Genomic DNA, 21662 nt, shown 5'->3' on the forward strand with positions numbered 1-21662 from the left:
GCGGTTCAAGAATGGGATTGTTTGGTGAATTCAAAAACGTCAATGCTGCCTAGGTAAAAATATAGCGTGTACCTTAGTACAAAAAATGAAAATGGCCATGATAATAAATGTAAATCTGAAACAACTGATCAGTGTTGTTGTTCGCACAGTGCAGTTAAAACATTTCTTATTAAAGTAAAGCAGCTTTAGAAATTCAGTTAAATCATGAAATACAGAGATTTTATCTTAAAATTAAGAAATATGTAGATGACTTAAATTATTTAATTGAGTTTAGTTTTATTTATATTTTATTAGCATCAAATCACCACAATATTCACTTCAAAACCCCAACAATAGGATGATCCCCTTTCAACAAGCACTTGGTGACAGTGGGGAAAAAAAAACAACTTCCTTTTAACAGGAAGACACCACCGGCAGGCTCAAGGAGGGGCAGCCATATGGCCAAAACCAGTTGGGGGAGAGGGGAGGGAAGGTAGGACAAGACAAACTGTGAAGAGAGAATAGAGTAATAACAACTAGTGACTGAATGCAAAGCGGTGTAAAAACATAGAAATGTTCAGCATTTCATGGCAACCCCCCAGTAGCCTAGACCTATTGCAGCATAACTAAGGGAGTCTTCAGGTTCACTTGATCCAGCCCTAACTATCAGGCAGGACCCAAATGCAGGACTCGAAGACAATGGAATGAAATAAGGAAGGCAGTTTTATTGCTGTAGCTTGAAAGCGCAACAAAAAACAAAGATACAAAAAAAAACCAAAACTAATACGAGATGGAAAATAGAGCAGAGAGACTAAGGAACTCACAGATAACTCCTGAACACATAGGATGAGGAGATAACACAACAAAAAGAGGAAGACAGAGGACTTAAATACACAGGATAACAAGAGGATGGGAGGGAACACAGCTGGAACTAATACAGATTAACAGGACATGGGAAGCAAAACTAAACACACTGAACACCAGACGAGAAACTATCAAAATATAACAGGAAGTACGGAGACTAAGACTAGACACAGGAGCTTGACACTGAGACCGGGGTGAAACAGATACAGGGACCTGAGTGACTGGGAAGACAGGAAGGGAACACCAAGCGCGGAGACTTGAAATACACAAACATGAAAATAAGGCTGACTAAACATGGAGCGTGGAACGTGGATCACAGGGGAGGCATGGAAACAGAAACCTAAAAAAATAGATGAAAAAACTAAGATCAGAAAAAAAATAATATTACAAAAATCAGATACAAAACTAAAAAAAAAACAGAACCAGAACTGTTCTGTATGTACTACAACAAAATCCAAAGTATTGCACCACAGAGTATTTTTCTGACCCGTGATGCACAACATCATAAAGTTTTTTATCACAGTATATTGTATTATGACTTATTATCAGATGCTGGTTGTTGAGCCAGGAAACAGCCACAGACCCTTTAGCATTCACTGGCATCCTGATGTCCTAAGACAGAAGGCTGACAATGATTAAGGTGGCTGGGCCTTGGCCAGCTGAGCCCCCCGGGTGGTTGTATTTTCCCTCTTGATAAAGCGAGGCCATCGAAATAAAACAACTCCACAAGTCATCACTTGCAGTCTGATATAACTTTCAGGCTTTTTATGAAAGTTTCTCTCTTCGTTCCACAGCTTAATTGTCACGTAATTATTACCTCAGATTGAAATCGCTTGTCTTAATAGCGCCTCTGCATTGTTTATGAGCATTGTTTGAAAAGCGTGACATACCAGAAGTTTATTAGTGTGCCCCATCTGTTTGCCGGGCTCTGCGTGTGCATGAGACAACCTGATGTTCATGTCACTCTTTGATGCCTTTCTTCTGATCTCCATAATTAATTTAAAGATGCCTGCATTAAGTAAAACAGAATATGCTATTTAAATAGATGCCACTGTTGCTTGACAAAGCTTCTGCAGAAACATGGTGGTGCACCAGCTCAAATTGTTAAATTAATTGCTCCCTTAAATTGTATTAATGGTGCAATTAATCAGTTTTATTAATTCCATAATATTGCACCCGCTATAATAAATTTTAGATTTGACATGATTATTTTCTAAGCAAATAATAGAATACTTGTGCACTAATGGTTTCTCATTGACTCTAAGGCCTTCCATCACAAAGCACTATGTCTGGCGGTAATGAAACATTTAGCTGTGATTGTGGATAGGGATTCACCATTTTTTTTTAAAGTTAATAAAGCCAATTTAAATTAAAAAGCCAGGTCTTCTTGCTTTCTAAGAACACTCATAGGCAGTCAGTATCTTTTTTGTAACTCTTCTTTAACAGAAATATTTAAGTTTGTGGTGTTAACCTTATGACTTTTACACCAGGTTAGAGGAGCTTCTTTCCCTCTAATTCAAGTAATTTTCAAAGTAAACTGCCATGAGATGCTGTCATGTATAAAAGTATAAAAATATAAAACAAGTGAGAATTAATTGCTGTACCTTTATGCCTTTTTTTAAAAAAAAATCTTCTAATACATTTTACATGTTTGGGTTGTTCTCCAAAACTCTAATTAGCGGTGTGATTACCACGCCACTGAGTTGAGTTAGTTTGTGTACTTCAAACAAAGGGGACTGATCTGAGCTGTTATGTTGGAGTCGGTGCTAATAAATGTTGAGCAGCAGTTTCTTTTGCTGAAATGATTGCAATGGCAAAAATAGAGAGCACCAATCGAGTCTATACACAGACTGGCAGAGCTTTGAAAACGAGGAAATAGCAGATGGCTACGGTGGCAGATTACCGACTATTGCGTTAGCATTATGAGGAAGCCAGAAGCCGCAATTACATCCCATTACACGTTAAATTTTATTTCACAGAAGAAATATCTTTGAACAAGTCAGTATGTTGTGTTTATATTGATTTTCATGATTGCATGCCATATTGCTACCAAGCACAGGACAGTTGTTGCAGTTTGCATGGTGATGATGTTTACAGAGAGAAGCGCATCTGGCTTAGGATTGGACCCTCTGCACGAGACTCCCAGGGCTAGACAGACAGGTCATAAAGTCACGTGATTTTCAGTGTGGCTGTTTAAACCGAGATCACATTGCAAGACATAGGATCTGTGTTTGGATCGCATATGGATTTCAGCCCAAATCAGAACTGGAAAAGAAAAATCTGATTGCATGGGATTTGTGTTGTCTCCACTGCACTAAAAACAGATCTGAGTCACATATGAGAGAGGGAGAAAAAAAATTTGCTTTGTGCCATTTCTGCCTGCAGTCTGGACATCAAACAGCGTGCACAGACCCTGCTGGTGTTAGATGAGTAAAACACTGAGTCACTGTGGATGCCAGAAGATCCTTAATTCAAGCAGTCAGTGTTTGTCAATGTTTGCATCCTGGTTTACACTGTTTAGCAAATAGTCCATCCATCCATGCTCTGACCACTTCTCTGACTAGAGTAGCAGAAGGGCCTGAGCCTAACCCAGCTGACTTTAGGGTACAGAAGGCTCGCCCCCTGGACAGATCAACAGTACTTCAAAGGAAGCAAGCAGTCAGTGTGCACAGATTCTGTCAGCTGGTTGGGTTTTTATAGTTAAATTCAGCATTAATCTTATCGGACACGTACACACTTAGAGGCAGTAGTGCAGCAGTTAAGGTTTTTTTTTGTTTGTTTTTTTTAAATTCACCATTCATAGTCTCTATATGCGAGAAAACTGAAATATAAATAATTTTGCATTATCACTGATCATGTCTTGTGGTCCATGATTGTAACTTTTGCAACAGTAAATAAAGGGTGTAATGTAATGAAGCTGGAGATGTTAGCAGAAAGTTGTAGGCTGGACAAAGTTTTACAAACAGTGAAACAGTGTGTGCCCATAGCGCGCACACGTGCACACATTCTGGAAATTCAACTAAAGTGACACACAGAAAATATAACTTCAATTTCTTTTTTAATTTGATTTTGTTTATATAGTGCCAAATCACAACAACAGTTGCATCAATACCTTTATATTTTAAGGTAAAGACCCTACAATAATAGAAAGAAAACAGAAAACCCCAACAACCATATGACCCCTATGAGCAAGCGCTTTGGTGACAGTAGGAAGGGAAAACTGCATTTAAAAGAAAGAAACCTCCAGCAGAACCAGGCTCAGGGAGGTACGGCCATTTGCCGAACGGTTGGGGTGAGGCAAGGAAGACAGGACTAAACACATGCTGTGAAAGATAGCCAGAGACTAATAATAAGTAATGATTAAATGCAGAGAGGTGTATAGACACATAGTGAGTGAAGACTAAACACTCAGTGCATCGTGGGAATCCCCCAGCAGCCTAGACCGGAGGATTCAGGGTCACCAGATCCAGCCCTAACTATTTGGTTTCGCAAAAAGGAAAGTTCCTTCCTGTAGTGAGTGATTTTTTAACAAAAAAAATAAAGGTTTATCTGGCATTGCTGTGTTAGTGTTTGTTCTTCAACATCACACTGATCAAAGAAACACGATTATACCTGACCAGTCAGGCTGTTGGGGCGCCACAGCTGAAGAAAAAGTACTAAAGTAAGCTTCACTTATTAGAAGGAGTAGTACAAAAAAGGAGGAAGCCTGTGCAGGTGGATGAATGGGCCAAACATTTTATTATTTTTAGACTTACCTTGTGCTTTTTGTCAGGAGTAGTTTTAGGTTTTGGAAGAGATCATTGATGATAACCACTTCTTAGAAGGTTTTTAGGCAGAAAGCTCTTTTTTTGTTTTTTATATGGCCATAACATTACAAGTTATATTAGTGACTTTAAGTCAGGGAGTTTTTCCTCAAGTTCTCACTGAATTATATAACATAAGCAAAATCACCTGTGTGGATCTGCATGGCTTGTTACAAATTAGTGTAACATGATTGACCTTCATATGGCCATCCAGTAATGTTGGTAGATGGCTCATTTTTTGTCCCATAAAGAATTAAATGAGAAGTTTTTATTGGAGACATGGATCTTGAGACGGATTCACCAAAATAGGTGAAATGTATGTACGTCTCGTGTATCTTTTGCGCACCTGTGTCTTCTAAGCTGGCTAGCCGGCTACTCGTGGGCATGTCTTGCAGAGTTACCTGAATTTCATTCAGACTTGAAATACCTGTGAATCCCAGAGCTTGTGGACAGATTACAGATAACACAGTTGAACTCTGGGCAGTTTGTTAATAATAACAGCTCTTCCTCCCATGCCTTTGAAATGAAGGTAGATCAAAGCTGGTCCTCCTGTGCTTCTCAGGGAGTTCAGCTGTAACTCAGCAGGGGAGCCGCCAGGGCTGTAGCCGGCACTATCTTTCCTGCCATCGCACTTTCAAATGTTTGCGGTCAGCATCTGTCCGTCTTCAGTTTTAGAGGGATTAACACTTGTTAGGAAGCTTTTAAAGCACTTAACGGAGGCTAATACGGTGGCCTTGAGTTGCAAACAACAACAAACCACAACAAAACTAAAAACACAGCATTTCAGGGAACACAGTACACAACATTTCACTTTGTGGAAAAGGTTGTGACTGCATTTTTTTTAGGCATACAAGTTTTCGCCAACGCCGTCTCTGCTCTCCTACTCTTCACCATCCCCCAGCACACACACACACACACACACACACACACACACAAACACCGTGAATCAGACATAAACACAGTCAAAAGAGAGGAGCGAAACTATCACAAGGGTAATTGACAGCAAAGGCTTTCGCATCCAGATGAAGTGCAACAAGAGTGCATAAATTAGATAAATAACAAATGAAATGTTTTGGTTTATTTTAATTTGCTGCTTTTTTTGCCTATTTGGAGGTGAATCTCTGGAGCGCTGGAACTATTGATCAGCAAGATCCCTGTACACTTTAAGCTTGTCACTTTAAAACCGCAGTCTTCTTTTATATTTCCAGGTAGCCTGCTGTTATAGTGGTTCGGAAGAGGTTTGAAGACGCCTTTGTGTGATTGTTAGTAATCTGAGTCACAGGAAATAAGTACTTGCTTTTAGTATGCTGTGTGATACTTCAAAAGTTGCAGTATTTGCATTTTATGTGCTCTTACTTTCAGTTCTCAGCTGGAGGATGTGTAAAATGGACATTTCTGCTATGAGAATAGCATTTTGGAGTGCTGTGTACAGTCACTAGGGTACAATAAGTACTCACCATCTGAATATATTCTCAAGTAATTTTCCCAGCATTGTCGTAATTGCTTATGTCCAGTGTATGTGAAGGCTAAAAAGCTCCAGCGTCACAGTTGTATTATCCCATTAAAAATTGCACACTGCTGTGTAGAGTAATAACAACATGCCAAAAGCTGCAGCAGTCTCTTCACAATGAAACAACTAATAATCACTAGTAAACCTTAGTGAACAACAACCACGGGGAATGGGGAATGCAGGCGAGCAAAATATAAGGCCATCCATTTAACAGACAAAAGCAGCCGCGGCAAACAGATTAAGTATTTCCGATTTTCAAAAGTTATGGTCAGTAAATATAAATTGCGTGAATCCTTCACTCACGCCACGCATAGGCACTTGTGAGCACTGAAGTCATTCCCAAACACACCTCGGTATAAAGCAGCTGCCAAGAAATTCGACACCTCTCAGCGTGTCGCACGGCAAACAATTGTCTAATCCTGAGTGAAATATTGTTTTCCATTTCATTATCATACAAAACAGGTGCAGCCTTCAGCAAACACCGTACCCATGAGACACATTCAAAGCTTTGCAACATTTTGTCAAATAGCGCTTCAGACGTAATAGAAAGCACATGAACAGAATCTGACAAAGATCTTCTTTCTCTGCCAAACTCCTCTTAAGGTAAATGATCTTATATTCCATTTTAAAAAGCAATCATCCTTAAAACTGGGGACATTTCTCACATCATCAATAGATTTTCTCCACTTACTTCATGGCAAATTTTTTTTTAAGACTGAACGTTAAGATTAAATGACTTGTTGAAAGGGACAATTTTTCCCTGTTTTTTTCCTCCCCCCTCTAATCATGAATCCCTAGCTGCTAATATTTAAATCAGTTTCTTCTACAAAAGATATCCGATTTAACTCCTTGCTCATTAGCAACACTTCAAATCCTCCCTGTATCACATCTCTTTTTACTTTTTAGTCAATCACGTGGAACAGCAACCCTTGCTCCCTTGTCTCATTCTCCCTTTCCTTGCTCTCTAGTTGCTCTTCCCCCTGAGGACAGCGCATGAAGGTGACTGGCCTTGCCCTTTTACCTACCAGCGCATATCTGTTTTATGCAAAGTAGTAGCAACAGCAGGTTGAGTGGGTGTTTAATTGAGATGGACAACAAAGTAAGCTTTACTGGTTACACCGGAGAGAACTATCAGGATTGTCACTTCCTACATTTTAGCCAGTAACATAATATAGCGCCTGTGAGGGTTTGATGTCTTTGGGATGTCATTTTCTCCGTAAGTGGGATAAAAGCAAACAGAACAGAAGCATGACTGGAATGAAGCCACCTCCCTTAGGGTGGCCAGATTAGAAATTGCAACACTGAACACACGGGGAGGAATTGCAAAGCATGGCAAAAGAGTAAGCTGAAAAAGGGAGATGAGGGGGGGAAAGGGGGTTGGGTTATTGACACAAAGATTAAATGGATCTCCCTGTAAAACTGCCTGATGAAAATCACTTCTTTCCCTGGTTGATCACACACCCAAATGATCATTACTGAAATAAATATGAGAGCTTGGATCACATGGGTAAATCAATATGCTTGTTAGACTCTTACATCAGAGAATTAAAAGCTAGAGGAGTGCGTAACAGCGTGTTACCATGGTACAGCTTCAGTGCCATGCCACAGATGTTTGTCTGAGTCTGTGTGTTTTTGTGTGAGTGTGTGTGAAGAAGTGGGGTAATGATAATCACTGCGGTACTTTATGCCCTTTTGTGGCCCTCAATTTAAAAAATTAAAAGGGAGTCACACTATTGCTTAAAGGGACAATCCAATTATCAGCGCAAGAGGAAGTAAAAGTGCTTGAAGGTGTGCCTCTTAAATGTAAGGGGTTAAAAAATAAGAAAAAACTTAATTATTCAGGAACCACTAATTGTTATTGCTTGGCTTTAGTTCCACAAAGCCCAAAGCTGGGGGATTTGTGTGCAGTATGGTGCTGCTTCAGTGACTGCCATTTGGGAATTTTGGAAAAGTGAGAGAAAATGAGGGGCTATATCTTTGGGATGAGGATGCGTTTCTTTGATTAAAACTGACAGCAGCATTAGAGGTGAAAGCACACTTGGGTATAAAGGTATTTTGCAGGTCAATTCAAATGTCCTAAATCACCAGTATAACCAGCAATATTATTTTTGGAAGATCAAGTTTGAACAGAGAGCAGTAATGTTGAGACCCAGTGGATTTCTGTCATTTTGTTCTTTGGAAATAGTGGAAAATGGGGTTCTCGTTGCCTGCAGACAAAGTATAAGCTTAAAAATGCCATGTAAAACTGGCAGAACATTGCATTTTCACCTTAAATCTGTTTTTGTATTAAAAATGTAAAAAAAAATTGGATCACTTGCAGTGACTTTCACTATGCACTTCAGAGACGTTTTAGTTTCTTTCTCTTCGTTGTTTTAGTTTTATGACCCACAACTTTAGTGTTTGTTTAATTAAATGTAACATTTACTTTGGCAGACAGCTTGGTGTATCCCGCGTGGTATAAAGCGTACTTGTTTCTGTTCTGCAAACAGGAAAAGACTATAGACTAAACTAACTACGTAATTTCATTCTATGCACTGTTCTGTATTAAGCACAATATGCTTAATTGGATGCACTTCTTCATTACACTCTATTCCACTTCCTGTCAGCTGCCAGTTGAAGACAGGTTACCATGGTTACCCACCCTCATTTGAGATGAACCAAGTAATGATTAACAAATTTCAAAGTAAAGTATATTATGCCTTGCAACATGAAACCAATTAAACTCTCAGAATGAAGAGTTATTCACATTAGAGCTCAGCTGCCTTGATCACAGTCCAGTAATATCCCACATTTCACTGTGGGATATTTATGCTGCCATAATGTCCAGTGCTGCATTCCTATAAATATAATGGCCTTTGCACAGTATCAGTCACACATTCAGGTTTCTGACATATTAAAATATCCATATACTCATTACTACATGACTAGGGAATTTTACAAGGAAAACTATTCTGCAGCCTCTAACACTTCACACACTATTTCAAGGCCTTAAACTTCAAGGGTTTTGGTGTCACATGTTTGACAGACTGAGGCTAATTGAGAGGTGGGGTATAAGAGTACAAAGTTTTTAAAAAAAAGAAAGAAAGAAAAGAAAAAGAAGCAGAAAGAAAGGAGTGAACAATTTATTTCCCGTGGAATACTTTTGCCCAGCTTACTTTTTCCTTTGTCTAAAAACTTAAAGTTTTATATGTTGCCAACATTTCATTTTATCTTAAATTAGATTGTATCTACTACTGTATATGCAATACACTAACAAACATGTTGGCAGGATTTTATAGTCTGACTTCTATTACAGAGCCTACTAACAATACAAGGTGGCAGGGAGGTGCAGAAGTCAAACCTGTCAACTTGTTGTGTGGTGTTTTCATGTTCTCCTTCTGCCTGAGTGGGCTCTCTCCAGGTGCTGCTCCCACAGTCCAAAGACATGCATGTTAGTTTAACTGGCAAATTCTAAATTCACTGCAGGTGTGAATGTGAGTGGGAATGGTTATTTGTCACTCTGTGTTAGCCCTGCGAATGAGACTGGTGACCTCTCCTGGGTGTACCCTAACTTTCACCCTGTAACAGCTGGGATCAGCCCTAGCACCCTCAAGACCTTGCAAGTGGCAGAAAGCAGATGGATAAAGTTACAAAGATATTTGTTATTAACTTTCAAACTGTAATTTGATATCATGTTCATACAAAGGCAAAAACTGAATCTCACTCAGCTTGAGTTCTGCATGAAGATTTGGATCTGTGTCTCTGAGGTACTTTGATATGTTTGAGGTTTTTACTTATTGCCTGCGTGACTGAAATGTAAATTATCTCGATGTATGACTCGTCTCACTCGCTGTACCTGCACTTACTCCCCAATCTCTCCAATCCGTTTTGCCATCTATATTGTGAAACACCAATTACTTCCACACATTTAAATTGCACTGAAATCAAATTTTCACCAATATTAGTCACACTGAGTAAAAATAAATGCTGTAAGCAGCACAAAATTTCCAGACCTACAATTTCTCCTTCCATAAATGATGTCTGTTAGCTCAGTTTCCTGTTGTAATGATCCAATTTCATTTTTATTATGTTTCGAGTATTATTATTCTTATTTTTTTATTAATTTTTTTGTTGATTTCTAACCAAAAATCAACCAAAATTTAATGGTGAATATGTTTTTTTTAAATATTGAAGAAAAATGCCTTCTAAATTTCTAAGTACTGCAGTTTACCTTAATATCATGATACTGCATCCGTAATAGGAAAAAGTTTTATTGATGTTACACAAATCAGTTATTGTTTAATTTTGTTAAAACTAAAAATGATAGAGATGGGCGGCATAGTGGAGCAGTGGATAGCACTGTTGCCTCACAGCAAGACAGTCCAGTCTTGGGCCTTTCTGTTTCCATGTTCTGCATGGGTTCTCTCCAGGCATTCCAGCTTCCTCCCACACTCCAAAAATATGCATGGGATTAGGTTAATAAGTGATACTAAATTGGTTGTAGGTGTGAACGTGAGATGAATAGTTGGCTGTTTATATATGCTAGCCCTGAGACAGACTGGCGACCTGTCGAGAGTGTATCCTGCCTTTCCACCCTGGATAGGTTCCAGCGCCTTGCGACACTGAAATAGATAATCGTTAGAAAATGCATGGATGCATGGATGACAAAAGACTAGACCTCGGAATTCGCTCTTAGAGAATGAAAATCTCTGCCAATCAAAGGGAATTAATCAATGATTGGCTCTTGCTTCTGCCAGAACTTTGAAAGTAGCACAGTAATGCAGTGTTTACATTTAATATGATCCCTGTCTAAACTGTACACTATTAGGTTATAGAAGAAGTACAAGAATATCAGGTTAAGATGTTTGACAGTAATGACCATTTAAACTGCATCCTCTTTGGACGGTACCTCAAGTGTCTTGTGTCTTGCCTCACGTGTATACATTAGGCAACCAGTCATCTTCGCCCCCTGTGTCAGTGACTAAATGCTGGGTGGGATGTCAGAGGGCTGCTCTTCACTTTGATGATGATTCACTGTGGCATGGTGCCTTTGATCCTCTCCCCAGCTTTGTGAATAAAGAATACACTTTGATTGACGCTGCGCACATTATGGCCGTTTGAGAGTTGGCAGAGGAGAAAAAGACATGTCTGTCATGTTGAAAAGCCCCTTGTCTCTGCTGCTAAGGGCCAAGTTGGAGGAAAAACACTTTTGAGCTGCTTTCAACATCTAACCCTATACAATGCCTATTATTGGAACCTATCCTGCACAGCAGCTATCTATCCTTTGTCATGTGCAGCATGTTTGATTCAATAGTGTTTGATCAACACCCACGGCTATTTAAAAGCAGAGACAGCCCAAATACAGATTGGGTTAGTTACAGTTATGGGCTGAAATGAACCTTCAGTGCTTATCACACACACACAATGTGACATGGCAAAGTAGAATAAGGATCAGCCTTAATCAACCATAATGGGTGATAAAATGAGCTTAGCTACTGCTACAAATCACAGCCTTCTTCTTAGTTTCAGATCCTTCTCAGTATTCTAACCCAGTGCAACCTTATAAGCAATCACAAGCATATTATACAGGGATAACAAGAAAACAAGAGAATAGCAATATAAGAGCAGCTAGTAACGTACAAACCTAGTGTATTGTGTTTTGACTAATTGATGTCTCTGCTTTGAATTGCACAAAATAGATGGAAAAGGACTAAATCTGCCAAAAATGACAACAAAATGCAAAATACATGTGTTTACAATTTGAATTCACCACCACAGCAATTCATTAGGAATAATAGAAATACACTGTAAATAATGTATCGCACAAGAGCTTAAGCCTCTGGTGGTTATAGAACATTGTGTCACACGGAGTCTTCAGCGCAACTGGGGAAATCAAGCAGTCAGCTTTTGAATGCAGCTGGGTTTGTTATTGGTCCCAGTAGGGAACGTGAGACACGTTTTAACATGTATTCAGGGATCTGGGGATTTAATACCTTTCCGTGTTATAATCAGCGCAGGATATATTCGATCAGTGTGTGGTTACCGAACATTGTGAGGCTGTGAAATACGGGATAAAGGCGTGACCTAGAGATTGCAATCCTTTCAGCAGCCTTCCAGGCAAGAAAAGATGGAGTTTTCTGAGAGCTTTCGTGCGTTTGCACGTGCTCACTCACATACACGGTGCATGTGTGTTAAGTTACTGTGTGTGTGCACAAGCATTTGTTCAGCTGAGCTGTGCTGAGCTGTACCCTGTGTACTGAGAAAATTCAAAGCAATCTGCTATCTCTCCTGAACCTAGCCAAGCGCTGACTGTAACACAAAGGACAGCGCAGAACACCTGCTGAGATGATGGAGATGGCTTGCAGCCAAGACAGCATATGGGTCTCATTCTGGTCCTAATGAAGACAACCTGACATAAATATCGGACAAAACGGCCCACTCTTGAGACCTGCGCTGTCCCACTGCAACGTTGCTGACATTGACGTAAACATTTGATCATCCTTGAGGTTTTGAGGCAGGAGGAAGCATGGAGAGACAACGAAATTGGCAGTGTAATGCGATATGTTTAATGCATAACAATACAGTTTCCAAAAAGCATAAACAGCTCAGTGTTCTTTGAAACCTACAGGTAAGGGAGCACGCCATCCACTGTTGCAGGATGAAATGTTTTTGCTGCTGTAAACAAGTGCAAGCCCACAACCTTTACTGAGTGTATGAAGTGTCAGAACACCTCAGTGTTAAAAGAGAAGCTTCTCGGAGCTTGAAAGACTTTACTTTCCTCAAGCTCTGAATCTGTGTCAAAAAAAAAAAGACAAACATCAATCCAGCAGGAACATGGGTAATTAAGCGAAGTCAGAGCTTGAAAAGGTTCTGTTTTCAGGCTCATTTTCAAAAGCAGCACCTGCACACTGCACCATTTAAAACGAGTATAGGGTTTTGAATTGATTTTTTCTTTTGTTTTGTTTTTTTCCACATGGTAGAGAGTGAAAGAATCCTGTGCCAAAGTGCTGTTCTTGCAGTTGCACTCACTGTCCTGTTCTTTGGCTTAAACTGACCTCCTTCACTGATTTTTAGGACAAACAGAACAGCAAAGCAAACATGTCACTTGATGCCCCAACCTCTGGTCATGTTGTGATCCGTGTGGAAGTCTGCAGCCAGTCAGAGAGGCTAACTGTTAAAATAACTGCCTGACAAGGAAGCTCTGGCTGTTTAGAGAGATAATGGCCTGGACCACAGACACAATAATAGCCTCCCTCTGTGAAGAAATGTTGTCCTGCCAGTTCACAGCCCCCCGTGGTGCCTATTTATAGTAAACCATAATTAATAGGCAGTATAATTGAAGTCTCTGAGTAGAGCTGAAACATACAGACTCCTATAAATAGAGTCCCCCTGTGCTTACGGGAGGGGAGGAAAAAGTCATGCAGAGATGTGAAATCACAGCTGTCAAATCTCATATCAGTGGACATTTCTTTTCTTTTTTTCTAATTCAGCGTTAACATTCCGGGCTAATCTTCAGCCTTGAGAAATACATTATAAATTCCGAGCAGAATATGCTAAGCAGAGCAGTGCGCTTCTGTCATCACTTCACGCAGACAAAGAGATTTTTTCACAGTCTGTGGCAGAAGGGATTAATAATAATCTAATATTGTCAAAGTTCATCAGCTTCCTGCTTCGTAGGGCGCACCAGCAGCAACGAATCACAGCGATGACATCTTGGGATCCATGTTTCGCAGCTCAAGTCATAATTCCTCCAAGGTTCAAACCATCCAATTTGGCACTCTCATATTATCACTCCGGCCGTAATCCGTTCATTAGCGAAACAATCTCAAAGTCTTTTTTGATAATTAATGGCATTTAAATGATGATTTGATGTACGGTATATGTGGAAGCAGTCTTCCTTATAGCATGTTAATGATCCACAGCATTCTGCTAATCAGTCAATTAATCACCATCTTATGAATTTAATCTCTTACTTAGGCCCTGTTCTACATAATGGGTTTTAAACATTCAAATCCATGCTTGGATTACAAATGAGGCGCACTCTGGTACCGTGCTCTCAATCTGGGCTTCCACTGGCAGTCCTTGGTTTGACATGTTATTAGATAACATGTTTTTGTATTCTTCAGCGAAATGGGGTATAACCCAGTGCACCCTTTTAAATTCTTGCAGGGGTGCCATTAAAGCTGCATTTTTCTGTATGTGCTTTTAGGGTGTACACGGTGCAGTTCATGTTTTCTAAGGGTGGTATTTTCTGATGAAAAACAACCTCTCTGCAATCTTTGGATCTCATTCAAAAAGCTCAAAAGCCCATTTTTGCTTTAGTGATTTCACACAGCGGGTGTGAAAACAAACTCATGTTTATTTATCTCATACTTAAATCTCTCATATCAAGAGCACAGTTAGTCAAACTAGGAGTAAAATCCCAGTTTCTAAATTACAATAGTAAAGTCCACAGTGGTGGATCACTTTTAATGCATGTCTCGATTGGCTTTTTGCAAAGAAGGCAATCAATATCACTAAAAGGCTTGCCATTGTTTTGCTAAAGTGGTCAGAAAGTGGCTTGGGCAGGAAATTTAGGCTTTGACTTTCCATTTTTGTTAGAAACACAGTTGACATATTTGAGGTTGGAGTATTTCTTGTTTTAGTGTTTTTCCAACTTTGGTACTACTTTCAAAGGCAAAATTTTATTTTTAAAAAAAGACAGTTTAAGAGTGGCTGTTGAAAGCACTGCTTATACTAACTATTTTATATCATGTAGGCTGTGTGGAGGGCAAAGGCAGGACCCAAATGCAGGACTCAGAATAACATAACCAAAACAAAGAAAATCAAACCTTCAGCTCAACAAGGACCACATACTGCAAGCAAGGACACAACCAGGAGGGACAACATAACAAAGAGGAAAGGAAGACTTAGAGAATATATACATACTAGGTAATTAGGGAAATGGGAAAACAAACACTGAGACTAAGACATAAGAATTTGACAGAACTAAACAAGGGCATGACTGGAGAGACAGAGACATAAACAAACAGGGAGACTTTTCACAGGAGACGCTGAGGACAAGACACAGAGCCAAAACTAGGGCACGAAAAGAAATTAACATAATCAAATATGAAACCATCAACTAGAAATATAAATAACAAAACTCTGAGGCACTAGGAGAGTACATCATAGACAGAAGGTCATGGGACTCAAATATAAACCGTAAAGACCTATGATAGAACATGTGCACAGAACTATAATACAACGATAATTAAAAATGAGAAAGACCTAGAAAAAACTCAAAAACTCAAAACACTGGGTCAATGACCCAGGGACCATGACATTTTCATAATGATTTACTAATGCATTAAACACTTCAGTTGCTATTTGTGTTAACGAGCAGTTGAACAACCCACTACCACCTCATAAACCCAAACATCAGGTGGCTGTGGGAGAGCGAGTCATCTACTAATTGCAAGGTTTGTGGGTCAGTCCTCTGGCTTCTCCAGTCTACATGCCCAAGTATCCTTGGCCAAGATGCTGAACCCCAAGTTCCTCCTGATTTGTTCATCAGAGTGTGACTATTGTAGATAGAAAGCACTTGGAGAAAAAGTGGCTGTATGAGTGTGTGTGAATGAGACACGTTGTATGGAAGCACTTTGAGTCCTTAAGTAGAGTAGGAAAGTCCTATTTACCATTTACATCTAATCAGTCAGCTCAGTACTTTAAGGATGTAGTAATGCTTTAGATGAGTTGCTAAAGTTCAGAGCATTAGATGATTTATGTGACTTCAAACGTGGCATGGTTGTTGGTGCCAGACTGGCTGCTGTTGTAATGCAATTTTCCTGCCTCCGCATTCACCAAATCTCAATCCAAAGGCATACCTTAGGGATTTGGTGGGATGGGATATTCACATCATGGATGTGCAGCTTACAAATGAGCAGCATTTGTGTGATACTATCATGTCAATATGGAGCAAAATCTGCGAGGCATTGTTCTGGCACTTTATTGAATGAATGTCAGAAGAATTAAGATGGTACTGAAGGCTTGAAGTGTGTAGTACCAAAGAATATATATGACTCAACAACTTTTAGGTGTCCAGATTTGGGAGAATACTAAACAAACCAGACAAAACCAGACAATCAATAACATAGTAAAGTATATAACTGAAGACCTAATAACTAATTCCTAATGACTGAGAACATGAGAATTCATCAGTTCACGTATTACTTCTTTATAAGAAAAGAAAAGAAAAACAATCAATATTGGCTGGTGCAATTTTTTTCATTTCTATGATATTTTTTATTATATTGACATTTGTTGAAAATTTAATGATGCAAAGTAAAATCACACCAGTTGTGTTTTCTGTTTTTCTGACAATAACAGGATATTTTCCACACTGCAGAAATTTTGAGTTAGACTTGCGTTAGCCAAACAACTTTTGTTTGTACGACCAGCACATATTGAATGTTGCAGTCATGTCTTGATTTGAAGCATACTTGGGCTGACAGAAACACTAATGTGATTTATGTGCGTTCTGCCTGAAGGATCCGGTGACAGGAGTAGGCAGAAATGAACAGAACAGAACAGAGCGACAGATAAACGCTAGTTCCCGCTCAATGTGAAACTCGACAAACTCAAACTGATTGAGACGTTTCTGCTCAATTAGCACATTTCACTTTCTTTTCTCAAACCTCGATTTTTCCTTTTTTTCTCTTTTCTCCACGCTAATATTTAGACTTGCTGAGTTATTTATGGATGAGGTCAGTGCACAAGGTAAGCTCCTGCTGGCTAGTTAAGTGCTTGGCATCTGTTTTTTGTTTTTTTTTAATTTATTTATTAATTTTTTATTTATTTATTTATTTTTCACAGATGCCCACACAGCCTCCCCAAACCGAACCTGTCACACGCTCCGACACACACATCAGCTCAAATATTAAACAGGTCAAAACAGAAACACTTTGAAACATCATTCAGAAAAAAAAAACAGAGTGTGAAGAGAAATTGTAACTGGAGCTTAAACTGAAGGTAAAATGAAACATGGACAGGGTTATTATTATCAGTATCATTCATGATGCACTGTTGACACAGAGCACGCATGAATGATAGCTGAAATCTGTGTCGCTTTCTGTTCTGCAGTTACTGAAACAAAAATCACCGTAGCCGCTAAAAAATCCTGCTGCATACATGCTGCAATCGCACTTTCCTCGTTTCCTTGAAACTGCACCGAACTGACTCAATATATGCGCAGGAAATGAACTCTTTGCCGTCGTTTATCCCATTTACCCTTGCCTAGGAAGAAAATGCAGTGCCAAGCAATGTTTTAAAAAAGAAATAAATAAATGGGAAAAAAAAAGAAAGGCGTAGAGCAGTTAGCTACTGTGTGTGACTTTAAAATTGGCTTCTACAAGTTTCTGTAATAAATCCTCTATTAATTTAGCTCCCAGAATTAAACTACAGGGTATTATGGCCCCAAATATGCTGAATATATTAACATTTCCACGGAAGCATATTAAGTCGTGCAACCAGATGTCATGTGACATATCACAGACAATAGAGAGGAAATAACATCCTGAAGCAGTTTTACATGTGCAATATGCTCTGTCCCATCAATAGTGAAACAGGCTATATTTGAGCCAAGCTGACACATTACTTGGCTCCTCATATGTGGAAGGCCGTTGGCAATGAAACTGTGTTATATGGCCCAGTAGTGCTGACAGGTTTCTTTCTCCTTCTCCTCTACCCCCCACCCCCCTCTTTATTTCTTCCTCCTTTAGGCTTTGGAGAGGCTGGCACGTGGCAAGAAGAGGAGGAGGTAGGATGGATCTTCAGCCCGGTGTAAGAGCCTCCCCCCGGGGAAGCCGGCGTCAGACGCAAGACCTCACGGGCCGTTGACCTGCTGTCTCCGTGATTTATGGCGGCTGGGGGCCTCTGGCCACTGCAGACTCCTCTCCTCTCTCTCCTCCCTTCACGCACACTGCAGGACCGCAAGGAGCCACACACACTGCACCACCGTCCACAGGAGCATTCAAAAAGGGATTCCTCGCACATGCCAAGCTGCACCACAAGCGTGCATATATCCACTGCATACAAAAATAAACACCCCCATAAACATTCCTACACTGCGGCACCGTGCCCCGCCATCCAGTCACATGTCCATTAGACAAAGCCTGCTCTCAGAGGGCTCCATTTGACGGCGTGTGGATTACGATCAGTCATGGTGTGTCAGCTGTGGAGCCCTTGGTGTAGCTACTGCTCAGGGGCAGAGCTGGATCAATGGAAGTGCGCTGAGTAACGAGGCGATGTCCCTGTTTTCACGTGGTCTGAGAGCAATCAGCAGTTAGCGTCGTACCCCACACAGAGCTCTGCTTCTACACTGCAATAATCATCGTCCTCTATGGACTATTAGTGCAGTGACTTATTTTATTATGAAATAAACTGTAGCAGGACATCTGCTCCTGTGCACACAACATCTGTCAGAGCACCTTAAATACCATTTTTCCCCCTCCAGCCTTAAAGGTTTGGAGTGTCCAGACTACTTTATTTTTATTTTCACAAGCTGTGGCCTGACAGTGAGAGCCAAGAGGTGCCCTCGCCATGGTGTTGCCACCCCCAGACAAACGCCACGTTTGCCTGACCACCATCGTCATCATGACCAGCATGGCCTTCATGGATGCCTACCTGGTGGAGCAGAACCAGGGTCCCAGGAAAATCGGTGTGTGCATAATAGTGCTAGTTGGGGATGTGTGCTTTCTCATAGTGCTACGATATGTGGCAGTTTGGGTCGGTGCTGAGGTGCGCACCGCCCGACGAGGATACGCCATGATCCTGTGGTTTCTGTACATCTTTGTGCTGGAGATCAAACTCTACTTTGTCTTCCAGAATTGCAAGGCTGACAGGAAAAGTCTGGAGACAGTAGCACGGAAAGCATTGACGTTACTATTATCCGTGTGTGTGCCTGGGTTATACTTAGTTTTAGTGGCTCTGGATAGCATGGAATATGTGAGAACTTTCCGGAAGAAGGAGGACATGAGGAGTCGTCTCTTCTGGGTGGCTCTGGATCTTCTGGACCTGCTGGATATCCAAGCTAACCTGTGGGAGCCCCAGCGGACAGGCCTGCCCATCTGGGCTGAGGGCCTGATGTTCTTCTACTGCTACATCCTGCTGCTTATTCTGCCCTGTGTGTCGCTCAGTGAAATCAGCATGCAGGGGGAGCACATGTCACCCCAGAAAATGATGCTGTACCCAGTCCTAAGCCTTGTCACCATAAACGTGGTCACTATCCTCATACGTGGTGTAAACATGGTGTTGTTTCAGGACAGTCGGGTCTCCACAATCTTCGTCGGGAAGAACGTGGTGGCCATCGCGACCAAGGCCTCCACCTTCCTGGAGTATCGCAGACAGGTGAAAGAGTTCCCCCACCCACAGAATGCAATGGCACTAGAGCTGCAGCAGAACTCAGTCAGCCACACACAGCCACTGCCCAACGCCACCAGTTTGCCACACGAACCCTCACCGGCGCAGGATGTCATCGACACATGACCGCCAGCGCTAGACTCAGCAACAGTACAAAATAAGTGAAAGCTCTAGGAGTGGAGGACAGAGAATAGAGAAATCAGCTGCATGACAGGATGATATTCTGCTCTTGTCAAGCCCACACGAACTGCTGTGAAACCATAAAAGAGATTTCTAGCATCACCTGCCTGTCAGAATATACTGTAAACCTACACTTGACTGAGTGCAGCGAGCAGACTTTTCAAGTCAAAACAAAAGTTTTTATCGTGCTGTTGTGTTTTTAATTGTCTCAAATGTTTTAAAAGTTCAAACTTTATTTAGAGACAATCTCCACACTGCTCTGACCAGTGACATTAAGTCGTGTAAAATGGACAGCTGGTTCCCCTTCAGTGAGTATCTTGCATTTTTTTTAAAGGTCACTTTTATGACAGTGCATCTGTGGCATTTCCTTTGAATTCCAGCACCAAAGGACATACCACTCAGCGTGAAGCACTGATGGAAAAGAGGAGCAGAGAGTGACAAGGGTCATTCATGAGAGGCTATCTGTTCTGGCTATCTGAGCTAGAGCAAGGTTGATGGCTTCTATGTTTGGGTCTGCTGAGGAAGGTTCTCTGTGGGAAACGCTACAGACCGAAAGTCTGATCAAAGCACCGGTGCAAATCACTATACCATCCACTGCAGGCATCCCAGAGTGCGTTAAAGTGAAACGATATGTGTTTGTGTGCATGCGTGCACGCGAGAGTGTGTATGTCTGAAGGGCTTGCGTGTTGACCACAGGAGGTTTAGCCTATTTCAAGTTGTTTTGGAGCAGATGAAAGTGTTTGATGGGTGTGACGAACTGCAAATGAAACAAAAATATGTAGATGTCAGAAGCGAAATAAGACGATGGGGGAAAGATACTCCTTGATTCCTGTACTGTACATTCCTTTAAAACTATCTCAAGCCTTGAGAATCCCAAGTATGCCTCACAAGAGAATTGACAAACATAAAGAAATAAAATAACACAGAAAAAAGACATTTCAGATGTTATTCAGTTCATTATTATTATTATTGTTATTATTATTATTATTATTATTATTATGTACATTCTTTACATGTTGGAGGCCAATGATGTTTTAATAAAAGTAGAAATTAATAATAACAAGATGGTGGTTTCTTTTTTCAGTGCTGAGTATAATTAAATAAATATAGGGTTTTTTTATTCAGTTAAAGATTATTTGGTGCTTATGTTATATTTTGAGAGCAACAGCTTCCTAACATCAACATATTTTTCACAAAACAGTCCACACAGCACATAAATATTTAGACTGCGCAGCCTTTTTCTGGGATCTTGGAGCATTTTGTCCCTAAGGCTACCAATTTTGGGGGAATGCAATCAATGAATTTATTCTCAAAATGTGATAATAATGTATGAACCTTTTGTCAGTTTCGCTCTTTTCCTCCCAGTTCTCATTATCACCTTCCAGCTTTTTAAAAAAATTTGTTTTGTTCTATTACCAGTTATCACCTCTGTATTGACTGGGTATCAGTTATCAAACAAAACTTTTTTCAGCCAATGAGAAGCCTTCGTGTCTCCATAGAGACTTGTATCAAAGGATCTGGGTGTTTTAGAAGAAGGTGGAGAGGTCAGCCACATGAGGAGATTCATTTTTTACCGTCATCAGGTCATCTAAGGTTAACTGCTGATCTCAGCTCAAAGGGACACACTCTCAGACGCTGAGTGGCCCAACTCAATTAACGATAACTGTCATCCACAGAGTCGCAAAGAGACTGAATGGCATTTTCTTTTTACAGTTTTCAGAAAAAAGGTGAGAGGCTGTGTAAAATGTTAATAAAAAGGAATACACGGTTTTGCAAAGTACTTAAACCCCATATTTAATTGACGGCAACATGTTGAAAATGTTGAAACTAAGAAATCTTACTGCTCTCTGATTTTTTTATGCCAGTAAAAAAGTCAGTGCAAGGACATGTTTGCCACTGTGTTGCATCACCTCTTCTGCTAACAACACTCTGTAAGCGTCTGGGAACTG

General features: G+C 40.4%; 1 protein-coding gene across 3 annotated transcripts in view; it reads left to right on the forward strand.

Moving 5' to 3' along the window:
- tmem121ab (transmembrane protein 121Ab) overlaps positions 1 to 20731 on the forward strand; it is a 54269-nt gene extending 33538 nt beyond the window's left edge. For all 3 annotated transcript variants that reach the window (XM_063495120.1, XM_063495119.1, XM_063495118.1), the window contains one exon: positions 17895 to 20731. In XM_063495120.1, the coding sequence (XP_063351190.1) occupies positions 18715 to 19659 (945 nt within the window). In that variant the 5' untranslated portion in view covers positions 17895 to 18714 and the 3' untranslated portion in view covers positions 19660 to 20731. The remainder of the gene's footprint in view (positions 1 to 17894) is intronic.
- Positions 20732 to 21662: the final 931 nt, after the last annotated feature.

This window comes from Pelmatolapia mariae, linkage group LG15 (genome assembly GCF_036321145.2).
Source record: "Pelmatolapia mariae isolate MD_Pm_ZW linkage group LG15, Pm_UMD_F_2, whole genome shotgun sequence".
NCBI classification, from domain to species: Eukaryota; Metazoa; Chordata; class Actinopteri; order Cichliformes; family Cichlidae; genus Pelmatolapia; species Pelmatolapia mariae.